At 45.0% G+C, this 16,417-nt stretch overlaps 1 protein-coding gene across 2 annotated transcripts in view; it reads left to right on the top strand.

The window, feature by feature from the left end:
• The first annotated feature begins 3,083 nt into the window (after positions 1 to 3,083).
• Positions 3,084 to 16,417, top strand: part of EBF2 (EBF transcription factor 2) — a 128,980-nt gene continuing 115,646 nt past the window's right edge. For both annotated transcript variants that reach the window (XM_059870580.1, XM_059870581.1), the window contains exons 1-6: positions 3,084 to 3,707; positions 5,944 to 6,100; positions 7,065 to 7,128; positions 7,395 to 7,450; positions 7,821 to 7,894; positions 13,709 to 13,777. In XM_059870580.1, the coding sequence (XP_059726563.1) occupies positions 3,577 to 3,707; positions 5,944 to 6,100; positions 7,065 to 7,128; positions 7,395 to 7,450; positions 7,821 to 7,894; positions 13,709 to 13,777 (551 nt within the window). In that variant the 5' untranslated portion in view covers positions 3,084 to 3,576. The remainder of the gene's footprint in view (positions 3,708 to 5,943; positions 6,101 to 7,064; positions 7,129 to 7,394; positions 7,451 to 7,820; positions 7,895 to 13,708; positions 13,778 to 16,417) is intronic.

Consider the following 16,417-nt stretch of genomic DNA (forward strand, 5'->3'; position numbering starts at 1 on the left):
GAGCATCGCGGAGTCGTAGCCGCTCCCGGCCCCTCTTGGCTCCGGAGCCCCTTCCCAAACCTTCGGCTCCCGTTCGTAGCTGGAATTGTATTTACGGCACGGCAGATGCTCCTCTGGGCGCTCCCCTCGCTTTCCCGGGGGCTGGAGGGTTGTTTTGGGATTGTTTTCCCTCCCGGAGTTCCGCAGTGCCCTTTACCTGCCGGTGGATCCGACTCCTTGAGCCGAACTGCGGAAACCTCTAAAGTGCAAATCCAGATTTATCGGCGGTCGCACGGGTATCAACACGGCTTTTTTTTTTTTTTTTTTTTTCTTTTCCTTTCTTTCTTTCTCTGAGTGAATTTGCATCAGAGGAGTCTGAGCAATGAGCTTTTCCCTTGGTTTAAATACAGTTTGGGCTTGAAACGGGGAGTCTAGATCAGCAGTCTGTCATTTCAGAAGTATTCAAGGACTCCTGTGCTTTTGCAGCGTATCTTAAAGGCGAGAAACTCTGTTGGGGGACCAAATTCTGTCCCCGAAAGCGCTTCCCCTGCCTGGAGCAGTGCAGCTCCTCCGCCTTTCCCCAAGCCCCCCGCGATCGCGGGGAGGGGGCACCCCACGGCCACAGCTCCCGCGGGGCCAGGAGGGAACGATGCTCCCGCATCTGCACCTCGAGAGCCAAACTCTGGCGGCAGCTGCTGGGGGCGAAGGGAGAGCTTCTCCCCTGACCTGCGGTGGTGCCCTCTGACCCGCCACGAATCCCGACAAGCGGGGGTCCCCCGGGGCCACGGCACACGAGTCCCCTTTGTTCGCAGGGCTGGAGCCACCGGCCTGGGCCGAGCGAACGGCCGGGTTGGACCCGACCTTGCGGGGATAGGCTCGGCTTTATCTCCAGGGGAGATGGGCTCGGGTTATCAGGGAGCGTTCTCTCCTCGGGAACGCATCGGCCAAGGTTGCAGCGAGAGGGAATTCCGCCCCCTCCCCTTCCGCCCCTGCCCAGGGTTTTGGAACAAAAGTAGGAACGGTCGGAGGGGTATTGCCAGAAATTATCTTGGTACAAAGAGGGGGCTTTTGTTGGAGGAAATGTACCTACGCCTATTGCGAAATGGTAAAAAAGCCCCACTATAATATGCCTTACCACCGCCTATATATTTATCTTACATGCTCTGGTTTTTCACTTTTTAGAAGTATTTTTAAAAAAATATCTTGCTCTCTTTGGGCTTTTTAATACAGAGGAATTGCATTTCAGAGATGCTAAGATCATATCTTGAAAGGTTAACCTCCACCCTCTAGCTCCGTCAAACTGCTGTTGCTTTTCTCTAATGTTAAAATAACGCCAGCCTCGCCTTTTGCTAACCTGGCAAAATCATTTCCTGCATATTTATCAATTTGGGGAGGTGGGTTAGCATGGCGAATTTCCTTGAACAAAGATTGGGTGAGATGTATTAGTTCATCCAAGACCATGTCTGTCACTTATGTAGACAGAATAAATCTGAGTCCCGGCTTTGCCCTCAATCGTGCCTGAATTAAGGATACATTTTAATGAAAGTTTCATGGGAAGATTTTAATTTGAGATTCTTTTTGGAGAGAACTGTATAAAACTCTGTGAAAATAATCTTGCATTTAATAGGTGGCGTTTTGAATCGCGGCTGAACGTGGATGGAAGGAGTTCCGACTTATTCGGAAATGGAAAATATATTTCGATCCCATTAAAAAAAAAATCAAGCAGGTTAAATAGAGGAGCTGCACATAATGAGTCAAGGAAATCCTTGAATCCTTGCGCTGTGCCTTTAACTACCGAACATCTGATTCCCTCATCTGGCAGATGGTCTCTGAGCACAGATTTGCATTCATTGTCTTGAAATCTGTTTTCGCGTTGGTGTTATATAGATTTCAGAGGTAGATCTATACACAGATCAGAATACAAAAGGGCCAGGAGGGAAATATCGCCAAGGCAGAGCAGTTTTAAAAAATGAACTAAAATAAATGCAGACGTAGGTATGGTCGCGGGTCACCGCGGGCCGGGCTGGGAAGAGCTCCGGTTTCCTTTAATGGGAAATGTTGCCTACATGGGATGGTATAAAAAGTTTTAAGGTGAGACCTGACAGCTCTCAGGGTGTAACTTTGGGGTCTGCTGGGTGCCTGGCAGTCTTGGGGCGGCTCTTGCCCTGCAGGCAGCCTCTGCCTTCACCCTCCCCCAGACCCATTTCTCTCCCTCTGGGCAATTTTTCATTTTAAATCCCGCGCCTGAGAGCGAAGCGGCCGCTCCCCGTGCGGCGGCTTTGGCAGCGCAGCGCGGCCAGACGGACAGAACTCGCTGCTTTCAGCGCAATTTGGCTGTTCTGGGGCAGGACAGGTTGGGGTGAGGCTGCCGGGACACCGTGATGAGCCCGGGACACCGCAATCAACCCGCGAGTGCCGTGCCCGGCTCCGGCTGTCCCGGGACGGGCGCGCTCCTCCCGCTCCGGCCCCACAGTTTCAGCGCACTCTGTGCGGTCTGGGGCAGCACCACTCGGTGTGAGGCTGCCGGTCCCTGGCCATAACCATCGTGATAAACCATCACGATAAACCCGCTGTTCCCCTGCCCGGATTTCGGCAGCCGCGAGGCGAGTGGCGGGCGTGCTCCCTGCAGCCCAGTCCCGCAGCTTTAGTACAGTTTGTGCTTTCTGAGGCAGCCCCGTTTGGCGTGGAGCTGCCGGGCTGTGGCGATAAACCCATCACGATAAACTCGCGGGTCCCCTGCTCGTGCTCCAGCTGTGCCAGGGTGTGCGGCGGGCGCGCTGTTTCCGCCCCGGTCCCGCTGCTTTAGCGCAGTTTGTGCGGTCTGGGGCAGCACCGCTCGCTGTGGGGCTGCCGGGCTATCACCATAACCCATGCCCAAAACCCGATCGAGACATCCCGACCGCGACAGCCCCGCGCGTCCCCCGCCCGGGCGCGCTCCTTCCATCCCGGCCCCTCCGGAGCAGCGCGGTGGGCGGAGCGCGGCCTCTCCACTCAACCAATCGTGGCGCGAAATGCAAATGAGATGCCCTTATGTGGCTCGGGCCCCGCCCCCCGCGCGCCGCCCGCTCGCGCTGTAACCCATTGATGGCGCGGCGGGAAGGGCCGCGGGGTGGGACCGGCCTCGCTGCCGCTCCGCTGCCGCCTTTCTTCTGCAATTCACCCTCGACTGGTGGCTTTTTTCCTTCCTTCCTTCCTTCCTTCCTTCCTTCCTTCCTTCCTTCCTTCCTTCCTTCCTTCTTCCTGGATTAGGCAGCAATCAATCCTTCTCCCCGTTGTCTGTTTGAGGAACAAGTGATCCTCGTTAGCGGCGATCGGTTTCTGGATGCGGCTCCCTCGTCTGCGTGTGAAGGATAATGATACCGGGCAAGACTGAATCAGCGTAACTTCTACTTGGCAAGAGGAAAAACTTTCTTCGCCGTTTGAAGGCGTTAAAAACACGTAGCGTTAAAAAGCAGAAGAAGTTGGTTTTAAAGCTGAACTTCACTTTCCTGGGATTTGTGTGTCAGATTCAAAGGCTGCGTCGTTTTGTTTTTCTTTTTTTTCCTTCTCCCTTATCTCCCAAAAGGAAACTGTTGCTAGTTGGCATAGACTTTTTAAATGTTTGGGATTCAAGATACTTTAGGAAGAGGACCAATTCTGAAAGACAAATCTCTAGGTTCTGAGATGGATTCCGTCAGGTCCTGGGTCAGAAACGTTGGGGTTGTGGATGCAAACGTAGCAGCACAAAGGTAACCGTGACTATTTCTCTCACACTTTCCCCCTCCTTTTTTCTTTTTTTAAACCAAATATTTTCATTATGCCCCGTTGTTAGCATTTGATATTAAATTTTTTTTTTCCTCTCTGTACCCCTCCCGGTCTCCTCCAGTCAGCGAAAAATGAAGGTTGGAGCTAGAGCTAGGCAGCAGCGCTCCAAAACTGGGGAGCATCAGGAGTCCTAACACCCGTGCCGGGCTCAGATGACAGCGAGACAGGATCACCCTTTTATTTTCTGCCCCAGGAAGATGTGGGGGGCTCTGGACTGGTTGTTCCCAGAGACCCAGGGTACTCCTCCCTGCTTGCTGGGCCAGACAGCCGAACAGAAGTGGACCAAGTTGGAATTAACTTAAATGCCAAATGTCAATTAACTTAGATGTCAAACCCGAGCTCCCCCGGCCCATCTTGTTTTGCTTAATTCACGGTGGGCATTGCTGAAATCGTCACCCGTGGTTTCAGGGCAGGCAGGGCAGGGTCTGAGGGAGCAGGGGAGGGCACAGGCACGCCGCATCCCTGCGGGCATCCCGCAACCTGCGGCCATCCCGTGCCTGCCCGCCTAGAGCACCTGCCCGAGGGTCCGAGAGGTCTCTGCTGAGCTGAAATGGCTCTGGACATCCCGAAATTGGGACCTGCCTGTTTGCTTTCTACTCGTTTGGGCTGGTTAGCACCCTTTACGCCCCCTTTTTATTTTCTCTTCCCAGCCAAGTCGGCACAGGACAGTTATCCCAGTCTCTTCCCGTTAGGGGTAAGACGATAAAAACTCTTTTGGGTTTTTTTTCTTTTTCCTTGCTCTCTGGATAACTTCGGAAAAAAAAAAAAAAAGTTAAAAAAGAAAGTAGTAGCGGCGGGGAAGGCTAAATTGGAACCCCGAGAGTAAGCTGGATTTTATTTAGTATTAGGGACAAGGTGAAAGGTACGAAACAGCAGAGGGGACTTCAGATGAAACAGATGTTTTAGAAATAGTGCATCCATGCCCCCACCCACGGCCTGATCTCGCAGCAAGGTTTTCCAAGCACCATGGGAGGAGTTATCAGAGTTTTATGAATGTCGATAGAGCGTTTAATAAACACGGTTGAGGGGGAAGAGGTTTATGCTCGAGGAAACTGAAAGTAAAAGGAAACAGCTCCTGACAAGACTCCAATTCACGGGAGCGGTGGAGGTGCAGCCGCGTTGTGCTGCCTGCTGATTTTTCTCCCAGATATTCCTAACAAACCAATAAATCCCAATTTTTACACGCAGAATGAGAGGAATCCCCAGGCTAGGTGCAGTTGTGGCGGATGTGGTGAGTTCACACCCATACCTCGTTGGCAAGGAAAACACAGGGAAACATCTGGAGTTCTCTGAAAGCGTCAAATACTTTTGCCAGTGCTGTGGATCTATTCTGGGGACTAAAACCCAAAGCTGTGCAACTCCTAACTAGTCTGGCACACAGACTTAATCTGTCTATTAAGTAATTTGGAGGTGCTCGTGCGCACCTATTTTCTTCTCAGTAAGTAGAAATTGGCTTTAGGGAGAGGGAACTGGAACTAATTTCACAAAGAAATAAAGCTGCGGTCAGGGATATCGTGGGTAAACAGAAGCATTTGAATCTTTCGAAGCCGGGAAATGCGTGGGAAACATCACAATGTTTTCTGCAGTCAGGGACAAGATTTTCTCAAGGGCTGGTTAACCCGAGACTAAATTCTTTCAGTTCAAAACAGAGATTCAATTCACAGGAATCAGTTCAAGTAAGTCAGTGACTACAGTCAAACTTCGCTGCCGAGAAAGTCGCTGTCTCTGACCAAAACGGAGCTGTCCCCGAGTTGACATCCTGCCCCTAGGAAAGATTTTTAGGATCGCTTGTTTTCTCCTCCAGGAAAAGAGACCAGGAGCAGGATGTGCAGAGAACACTTCCAGACCCTCTGACACGTTACAGCACTTCCCACCCGGCCGCATTCCAGCAAGGAGCGGTGACGGGCAGGGAAATAAGCGGAGGAAGGCAAACACGCGCTGCCTTTAGCAGTCCCCCCTCTGTAAATCAGCGCTGTCCTGGGGCACGCAGGGCGCGGGGCCACGCCGGGATTCGGGTTCCAGCGAGCACGGCCCCGGCGGCGGCAGGGACAGCCCGAACGTGCTCTGCCTTTGCTGTTGTTGTTTTGCCGTTACTGCTGCACAACCTGGTAATGTCTTTGTCTCTCCCCCCTCACCCCCTCCCGTGTGTTTCCTCCACAGCGGAGTAGCTTTGTCCAGAGCCCACTTTGAAAAGCAGCCACCCTCCAACTTGAGGAAATCCAATTTCTTTCACTTTGTTCTGGCTCTCTACGACAGACAGGGGCAGCCCGTGGAAATAGAGAGGACAGCTTTTGTGGACTTTGTAGAAAATGATAAAGTAAGGCTCCTTACTCTTCTTCTTCCTCTTTTCCTCTCCAATTTTGATCTTCTCCCCTCGCCGAGCTGCCAGCTTCTAATACCTGTTGTCCCTAAAAAATACACTCATGGTTTGGTCAGGGTTCAGGTGCTGTGGTAGAGCTGTAACCCTGTGTGTGCTGCTGTGGTTAAAAAGGGTTGAAAGCCTCTGCTCCATCGTGAATTTCATTCACCCACTAAAACTAAAATAAATAAAATTCATGGGGGATAAATGCTTTTTTTACCTACCACATCTGCCAGGTTTTATTAGTACCCAAACAGAAGTGGAATCTGACCTGTAATATGTCAGATTATAATTGAGTGTGGTTATATGTATTTCCTAAGGCTCCAAAGTCAATGGCAGGACTTGAAAAGCATTTACTTTTAGATTTTAATTCCATGTCTTGAGCACTTTGCATTTCTTCAATTATTTTCTTAGCCATGAACAAGATTTTGTTTGAACCATGAATCTTAAATAATTATCTTACAGGAAATTACAATAAAAAAGGACACAAGAAATATCCCTGTAACACAACCTTCAGGAAACAAATATAAATTTTGACTCAAAGTAGCACTATTGAAAAGCAATGATCGCAGTAAAATCAAAAGCCATTGTGTTTTCCTGGTGTCAATCAGCTTTATATTAAATGATTTGAAATGCACAAATTCTTCTCAATGTATTCCCTTGAAAAAGTTGAGAGCATAATGGCAAATAAGAGAAGGAAAGAAGTTCTTGAACTCCTACAGGAAAAGATGTCAGGAGTATTTTGTAGTTTGTCCTGGGTCACCCGGAAGGTTAATACATCCCAATCACTGGATTCACCTCTTAGAATTTTAATCAACTTCGTTGTCACTTCCATCATGATTATCAGCTCTTGCATTTTAAATGTGCCAAGTGTAAGTTCTGGAAGGATTTTTCCCTCCCCTTTTTTCAAATTCCCTTTCAGGAGCAAGGCAACGAGAAGACGAACAACGGCACACACTACAAACTCCAGCTCCTCTACAGCAATGGTGAGTGCTCGTCCCTGGCACCTCCCGGGGGCTGCGCAGTGAGGTGGGGTCTGGCTGTCGGTGCTGTGGTTTCCAAAATAGGCCGAAATTCCCTTGCATGAGGTCCCTCCAGGGCAGAGATGGGCCCTGGAGTTTACATGGGCTTGGGAAACAGAATTACCTGGGGTGCCGAGGGCGTCTGATCCGGCACTGGCTGCGTTGGCTCTGCTGCTCTCAGGGCAAGACGCCTGTGGAGTGTTATTTATCCCTGTTCTCCCTCGCTCTAGGTGTCAGGACAGAGCAGGATCTCTATGTGAGGCTCATTGATTCTGTCACCAAGCAGGTGAGCAAGGCTGACCTGTGCCATGCTGTCCTGTCCCACCTCATCTTTCCTGTTTGCTCAACAATTCCTTGCATGTTTTTCCTTCTCTGTTTCATTTTGGTCTCTTGCTCAGCTGTATTGCAGACCTATTTTGGAGAGTAATTGAAAATTGTGCTCTTAAGTCTCTTTTTTTTCCCCTCTTGGACTGTTGGTTTTTATGTACTTTGTAGCAATATTTATGTAAAGCTGTTTTCCCTGCACGTAAAAGGGAAGGTGTTTATTTGCAGGCGATGGTAAGCAGTGGTAAAATCCCTTCCCCTCACATCTGAATCTTCTAAGGAATAAATAACCCCTGAAGCTCCTGGCTTACCCCTTCTCTTAATTTTTGTAGCCTATAACTTACGAAGGCCAGAACAAGAACCCCGAGATGTGCAGAGTGTTGCTCACCCACGAAGTCATGTGCAGGTAAGATGACTTTATTAACTCATCATTTTTGAGCTTTGCTTCCCAAAATGCTGGAAGAGCCTCTCCAAGGAAATTTTAAGTAGACAGATTTTGATTTTGTTGTTTATTTTGTTGCTGGCTCAGAGAGGGTCTTTGTGTAGGAAGACTTTCTCTTTACATGGGTAATGCTTGCTTGGGTTCAAACCAGATATTTGGGGGAGGTTTCCTATTTCTTTGCTATTAATTTTTCCTGCAGGAGACTCAGCAACCACAGCTGCTCTATTTTTGTTTAAAGTAGGCCTTTGCATGTGTTGTTTAAATCAAGACTTTTATATGCTTATTGCTGATAAAATTTCTGCTCCCCTTATGAAAATGAGAAGTTTAATTTATATATTTTTGCCTGGAAACTGCAGGATGTTCTTAATGCAATTTCCTTTGGTGAAATATTTTCATTTTATCAATTAAAGTGGCATCATTAATGTTCTTTAATTTTGGGCAGTTCTACCCCATAAGAAAAACCCCTCAAACCCTTCCTTTCTCTACATGAGAACAGTATTTAGAGGCCTTCTACTTTTTAATTAAAACAAAAAAAAAGGACACTGTTTTTAGCATTTAAATTTATAAATTAGAGGGTGAAATGACTTGAGGATGTTTTTAATAACTTTTGTATAAGTCTGAACTTACATGTACCTTATGTATGTATGTCGTGCTTCCATGGTAACTTATTACTTTTCCTGTTCTCGGGTAATTAAATTTTTTTTCAATATATATAATAATGCAAACACTCAATGTTCTTGTATTAAAATGTGCTAAAATGTGCATAGAACATTCATAAAACAAGAGGCAAAACCCGTTCGTGACCTTTATTATTCAGTTTGTAATTGATTGCATCAGTGGGAGAGGGTTAAGCTGGTGGACTTAACGTTGCTTCTTTTAATGGCTCAGCTTGCTACCTGACTGTTGTTTTTTTAATTAGAGTAACCTTTTTAAGTTAATGTAGCAGTGAGAGAAGCCTGTTTGGACAGAATTTTTATCAAGGGGTAGTAGTACCTAATTATGTCAACAATTCTGTTACTTTTTAATAGCACGCGAATCAGGTATTCAGTATGAAACAAATGTGCTGTTTCTCTGTTTTGTGTGGCTCTCCTTAATTAAGTAAATTAGCTTTTGACCAGTGTTTTCGTATTTATGCCCAAACACAATGTATATCACGTATGAGGGATGCACTGGGTGGGCTTTACAAGGGCCTGGTGATGTCGTGGCAAAGATCAAAGGTGTAAAAGGGACTTTGGGGCACATTTAGAACCCATGTATATAATTATATATATATATATACGTATGTATATGTGCATCCATGCTGTTGAAAGGTTTCACCATAACCAGTGAAAACTAGAGAAGAAAAGTCTGATTTCTCATGCAATTGGGTTGTGGTTTGTGATAACATAAGAACAGTGAGCCCATTTCTTGTCTCCACTCTCCCTGCACAGAGCGCAGTTCTGGTTTGGAAGTTCAAGTATTTCAGCACCTTCTCATCCACGTTTGATTTAGAATTAATTTGGGCTTTCCCCCTGCTTCCTCTCCCTGCCTTTATGGTATCAAATGCTCTGCTCAGCTGTGATATTTCTGAGCTCCAGTGATGCCTGCAAACCTCCTCTGTGCTTGATTTAAGGTAGCGTTGCACAAATCGAAGCTATTATTCTGATTATTCTCAGCTCTGTTGCTTGATAGATTAACCAAGGAAGAATTACAACTCAGGTACGTCCTTCCCTTGTAAAACACAGATTAGTGAAGGGAATCAAAAGCACTCTGTAACCTAATGAAGACATTTGATTTTAAATGTTGTGTTTTCCTGAAGTGTCTCTGAGCAGGACGCTATGTATTCTGAAGAGGCATTACACACATCACTTTGAATAATGCCAGGGGAATGCCTCCAACTCTAGTTAAACTTGACATTTTATTTTATTTCTTTTAAGTACAATAATCAAATCTTCCTCATTGTGTGCTGCTTAAGTGGCAGCATCAATTTTTAAAGCCTCTAGTTTAGTTTGCATTAGGAACAGTACATAAAATTTTAATGCACTGTACCCACTCTGCTGTCGAAATTGATGCCTACTGCATCTGAAAAGGAAAACAAGAAGGGTCTGTCTGTCTTTCTGCTCCTCTTCCAATCCTCCCTAGCTGAAGGCAGGGTTTTTTAGGGGGGATTTTTCTGTACATAACCACACATGAAGATATTTTTTGCTGTGTGGAGACGAGCTCCTCCGAAAGTGCCCGTCTCTCCCTCAGACGGTGACAGATGCCTGCTTAGCAGGAAAGTTGTCTAAATATTGATACGGCTGCATCAATCTGTCACAGCCATTGAAAGTCCAGCTCTCAATAATTAGTGCTTTCAGGGCTTCCAGTGCCAGCCTCCCTTCATTCATTTCCAGTCTGATATTTTTTTCCGTTTGCTTCTTATGGCCTAACAGGAACAGTTCCTGTTAGGTGTGTTTGTGTGGAATAACACAATCCTGAGGGCTGGAAATCAAGGTAAAACCCCTTCCTCTCCTGGAATAACTTCCCCCCATCTTCTTCCTTTGCTTCCAATTATCCACTAAGAGGAAACTCGTTGTTATGCTGCTGCCAGCAGCCCCCTACGCCCTCAATGCTCAGAGGGTTAAAAGGTATTATAATTCGAACAGAAGTAGTCTCAGGGTCTACAGCTGGCTAATAACAGAGTTGTATTGAGTGGAGCGAGCCCCACAGCTGTGACTTTCGCCACAAGGCTCAGACTAGACGGGAGCTCTAATCAGCTGGGCCAGGCGGCCGCTGGGGCCCGTGTCTTTATCGGCCAGATGGTGTGAATTTAGACACTTTTGTTATGCAATTGCAGGGAGGAGTTGGGCAGAAGAAAACAAAACAAAGGCCACCATGCTGTGAGCTTATTTGAGTTTGAAATTAGAGACAGATTTTTTTTTTAATTTTTTTTTTTTTTTTTTTTTTTTTTTTTTGGTGTTGGGGTGAGGGAAGGGAAGTTGGGGGATGAATTTTAAAACCATTTTAGTCAAGTGTGAGGAGGGGAAAGGATGGAAGTTTGGCTTCGGCATGAGGTTTCTGGGGTGCTCAGTTTGTAGGGCTGGGGTTGTCTCTAGGAACTTTCTGGGTTTGGTTTCAGTTTTTTCTGGACCATCCTTAACACAAGCCATCATTTTCACCATGTGGATCTCACTAGAGGAGACAGTATAACAACAGAAGGTGTAGAAAATCATCTTAAGCCTTGATATTCTTGACTTAAGCAAATGAGCATCTCTAAAAGTGTGTTCCCAGCCTGACACTGTAGCAGAAATGTAAATGTTGGTGAAGTCTTGCCAATAATTTTCTTGAAGAGAATATTGAAGGCTTGGTCCTGGACCACCAGAGTTTGGGGCTTTTGGCTTGGACTGAAATTGGAACCAGCCAATTCTGTCACTTGTGAAACCAACCAAGTGGAAATGTTACTACTTGGATATGGGCTGAAACTCTTGAAAATGGGGATTTAGAGATTTAAGAGATAGTTTTGCTATAATGTTGGGCTGAAACATCCTCAGTCCCACTCTGATTTATGTGCAAACAGTAATTCCTTCCCTGGAAGTGGCTCTTCTCCCTCATCAAGATTTTTTAAAAATATATTTGGCTCAGAAAATACCATGGTCAAAGGGGAAAAAGTCTACCACATGCAAAGATCTTTCTCCAGCTGTGATAGATGTGTAGATATCGGTGAAATATTTGGAGAACTTCAGCTGCAAGCCACCATTTTAGAGGGAAAATATTTGAATATTACAAACATAAAGTTCAGAACAGCAATAATAGTGGAAATAGAAATATAACGAGATGCACTTGCTTCTGAACCCAGCCACATTGTGCTCAGTCTCACAGAATTCATTCTAAAATGCTCTGTCAAGAAGTGGCACCATCCCTGGAATCACTACAGAATATTTTTTTTTTCTGCTTTATTATAATGGCCTGTAAAGCAGCAAAGATTTTGTTTTGAATGTTATTTTCCATGTGTTGCTATACTGGGCATGTCAAAGTACATCCCAAACTGATGTTCCTTTGGGAAGATTTTCTGCTTTTTTGGGGGGGTTTATTATAATTTTCTCCTTTAGAAAGCATCTACCATCTTGGTCCTGGTGTAAAAATGCTCCATTCTTTCTAAACTCGAATTAGGCAGTGAAATGCATAAAAGATGAACTTAAAATAAAGTTGGGAGAGGGAGGGAGGGTGATGTTCTGTGCTGGTGTGAATTACCAGAGCTGCACTGAAGTCGATGGAGCCATGACAATTTACAGCAGCTACAGGGACTGCCCCAGGGATTTTTAAATATTTAGTGTATCCTTTTATTTTAAAAGGAGCAGCATCAATGAATAAGTGCAGGTTTGAGGCAAGGGGAATGTAGGAATGTTGAAACAGTCAGAGCTGTTATTCAAATAGATCTGCTCCTTCCAGCTCATCAGGCTGGGCAATTCCAGCCCCTGAGCAAGAACTTCCCGGAAACTGGAGGAAATGTTGGGATTTTTCATAGCTGAAAGAGAGTTTCTTGTCTAAATGCTCATTTTAGGCATTTATAATTAAATAATCGGCATATCAAGAAAAAAATCCCCACTTTAATATTTCATTCTGCCTTTAATGAATTCAAGTATTTTATTTGTTTCTTCTTTTTATATTTATTTATTTATTTTAAAAAAGTCTTTATTTTATTCTGCTTGGAATTCTCCCCAGCTGGAAAGCTCTGACACTCAGAGAGCTTGAGAATTTTGCAGACGTATTCAGCACACCTGTACAAAAACCCACCAACATTTCTTCATCCCATGTGTGTAAATTTGAACAGAAACCTCTGCAAAATATGGGAAATACCTTCTAGAAAGGCACCTGACCTGGTGACTTTTGAGGGATGTGGGACTTCTGATAGAGACTTTTAAACTTTTGGGTGCCTCCATCCTCCCTGTCCCATGTTGGCTTTGACTGGAACAAAAAACCTGAGCATGAAAACAGCTTAAATCTTCTCTGTTGCTTCAGATTATTAAAAGTGAGGATTTCAGAGCAAGGACTGTTTTTAAAGTCTGTTTAACTCCTGGTCCTCAGCTACTGTGTGTGCAGGAGTATCACCCATGTCAGTGATTATATCAATGGAAATAATGAACTGTCTCCTGATTTTTAAATATTTATTATTATTTATTATAATTAATATTATCATTGAAAGTGTATAAATTAATACTTAGTCTCAAGGGTTTATCACTGAAGCAATTGCAAAGGGATTACAAAAGCTGACCTGAAAAACATTTCTTCAGATCCTTTGTAGGACCTAAATATGTTCAGTTTCTGGCTTTTCATAGAGTGCTGAAGTTTTCAGTCACCATATAAAACTTAGATATTTAATAATAAAAAAATACAGTAATATAAAAAAAAATTATTGGACTATGCCAAACCATTAGGTTGCTTATAGTCAGTTGTAACACCTTTTGATGGACTTTTAACCCCACATAACCCATTTGGTGCTGCCTGTAATGACATTATGACATCTGTTAATCACTTATTAGACCTTTATGAATATCACCTCAGTCTCCAGTGTGGCCATATTGCTGTTCATTTTTGGCTGGGTAATTCAGAATAGATTACAGGGAGCTAAGTGCCAATCTCCAGCTGGAACCAGCTAGGACTTAGGCACCCAATTCCCTTAATTTTCCTTTCTGGAAAGCAGAGTTTTTACCCTTCCAGGCATGTATTGAGTGCCGAAGGGTTTCTGACAGACTTTGAGCTGGTTCTTTGCTCTCAGCTGTGCCAGTGGTTCTTTCATTTTGGTTTTCTTTCCCTCTCCAGTCGGTGCTGTGAGAAGAAAAGTTGTGGCAACAGAAATGAGACTCCATCTGACCCTGTGATCATTGACAGGTAGGAGACGAATTCTCATTTTCCTGCAAAAGCATCCCAAAATTGTTGGTTTTCACTTTGAATCATCAGAGATTGTTTCTCACTGGTTATCTGTTGATATCTGCCATTTGGGGACCTTGACAAAATTTATGTTTATTTTTTAAATGAAATTCTGTTTTTATTGTGACCAAATATTCCATGTGTGCAGCTGGAACATTCTCTCCTCACCAGGGATGGGATCCAACTGGATTACTGAGACAGATAAAGCTTTGAGCAGCCTGGCAGCTTCACTAATGTTCTTTAACAAAAGAGCAATATTTTTGTGGAAATGTGGGGGGAAAGGGAGGGGTAGGAAGGCAAAAATGCAACGTTAAATCTGACAGGTTTGGGATTGTAACAATTTTATGTAGAGCAGCTTTGTGTATTACTCAGTTTCAGTTCAGGTTTAGGTTCTTTTGCTAGTTTTTAGGTTCTTTTGCTAGTTTTTAGGCCAAAACATAAACGGAGAGAACAGCAGTTTGTTAAACCATGAAGTGGCACTGTAAAAATTGTGTGTATTTGGGGGAGCTTAGAAAACTTCCTTGTGGAACTCACTGACATGGAAGGGTTGAAATCTGGAGTTCAGCAAGGCTCAGACAGGGAAAATAGAACCAGGCAGGGCTGCTTCAGAAAGGAGCACACATACAAGGACTCCAAAGGGGAACAGTAAATAAGGACGAGCCAGCAAGAGAATGTTTTCCCCAGATTATTCTGTAGTAACTGTTAAAGGGTTCCTTCTCCCTGGAGCAGCTGCTACAAGAGAGCTGCTGCTGGAGTGGATTGATTTCAGAGCCAGGTTTTGTGCCTATCTGTGTCTGGCCTGTTCCATCTCCTTCCTAATAAGTTTTATTTGTCAGAGTATTTCTGCTGGACTTGTTTTGGCATTCACAGCAGTAAAGCTGGTTTGAATAAAGATCTGCTATAATTTCCTTTTTTTTTTTAAATCACAGAGTTGATCTAAATCATTTTGGAATTCTGATGAGGTGATGGGTTCTCCTTCTCCCTTTTCCCCATGGTTTTCCCTTTTAATTCTGTGTTCTCAAGCTGTGGCTGGGGCCAGAGAAATCCAGAGCAGTGAAATGGGCTCTTTGGGGAGCAGAAGTCCTGGATGTGCCATCTTGACCTTTCCTATGAAATTTCAAGCTTATTTTTGGCTGTGTTGATGCTTGGTATGAATGTGCATTTGGGAACTTTCCAGCCCAACGTCTGAATTTTCTGGGAGCAGCTCAGGATGGAAGACCCTGGATTTGCCCCTGGATTGAGACCTTGACAGGGACAGTTCCTACCCCAGGTGAATTTGTAATCCTGAGCCAGCTGCTTATCCTCATGCAAAGTGAAGATTCTGATGCTTTCTGGAGGGCTTTGGGATGTGCTGATGTAAAATTAAATGGAAGCTAAGAGAAAGGACGGGGTTTTTCTTTCTAACAACTATGTGTAAAATGTGCATCACAAATCACCTGTTGTGCTCAGTGAGTCCCAACCTTTTCTGCTTTGCTCTAAAACCTCTTCTAACTTAGTCTAGACCTCTCCTCATTTGTTCTGAGCCCAGAACCTTTTTCCTGCCTGCCCAGCTAACAGCAATAGACATTCTCTTGGCATGGAAGCATCCTCCAGGCTCAGTCCTGCAACTCCTTTTTGTGTGTTGGTTCTTCCCTTTCTGTGTGTGTGTGTGTCTCCATTCCAGGTGAACTCTGGAGCTCAGTGAGGGTCAATGAGGGAAATAAATCAGGGGTGCAGCCTGATAAAGCTGCTCCATTCAGTTAAAGGCAGTCACTAAATCAGATTTAGGCCACAGAGAGAATTTATCCCAGCTCTGCCCTGCTGTCTGGAGGAGGCTTGGCTTGGTGAAAGAAGCAAAACTCAAAGCTAAATATTTTTTTTTTTTCTACCACTAACTGGTGGCACAGCATCAAGAGAGTGACTCCTCCTTCTGGCAGAGTTATTTCTGCAGTTATTTCTGTTCCACCTCTTCACCCAGCAAACAGGGCCCGAGGAGGGAGGGATAATCCTGGGTGCTACATCTCCATCGTGTAATGCAAATGAAGAAACAGAGCTGTGCTGGGCCTGTCTGTGCACAGAAAAACCCTTGGTTTGTCTGTCATCCTCACACACCTCCACAGCACCAAAGGACAACAGCTCAGGAGTTGAACTGCACATTCCACTCCTCTCAAATGCACCCTGAGGGGTCATATTTTATTGTCTCTCAGGCAAGGAGAGTCCTGTGTGCTCTGGACTAGCTGGGCACCAGCTTTGATTTATTTAGGGGGTCTTTCTGCAGCTTCTTTAAAGGAAAACACCTCTGCTTAGGGGCTTGGCAGCAGGTGGAATATGATTTCTGAAGTGCACCTTGCAGCCATGTGGATCAATAAATATGGTGATATTTTCAGCTCAGTGGTGCCTTTATGGTGGGTTAAAATGAACTCCAGGTTTTCTTTAAATAGTGATTGAAATACAGGTGTTTTTCCCTGGTGTGAAATGATAGGTCAATGTAAAAATCTGCCACGTACCAACCTGGCTGTAACATTGTCTCACGTCTCTGGAGAAAGGAAAAAAGGAAAATGGAGAGAGGAGAATTGCAAAAACACCTTTGTGTTATACAGAGCTCTGCCTAAGCAGTGCGGG

The sequence above is a fragment of the Haemorhous mexicanus genome, chromosome 30, assembly GCF_027477595.1.
Source record: "Haemorhous mexicanus isolate bHaeMex1 chromosome 30, bHaeMex1.pri, whole genome shotgun sequence".
In the NCBI taxonomy this organism is placed as follows: domain Eukaryota; kingdom Metazoa; phylum Chordata; class Aves; order Passeriformes; family Fringillidae; genus Haemorhous; species Haemorhous mexicanus.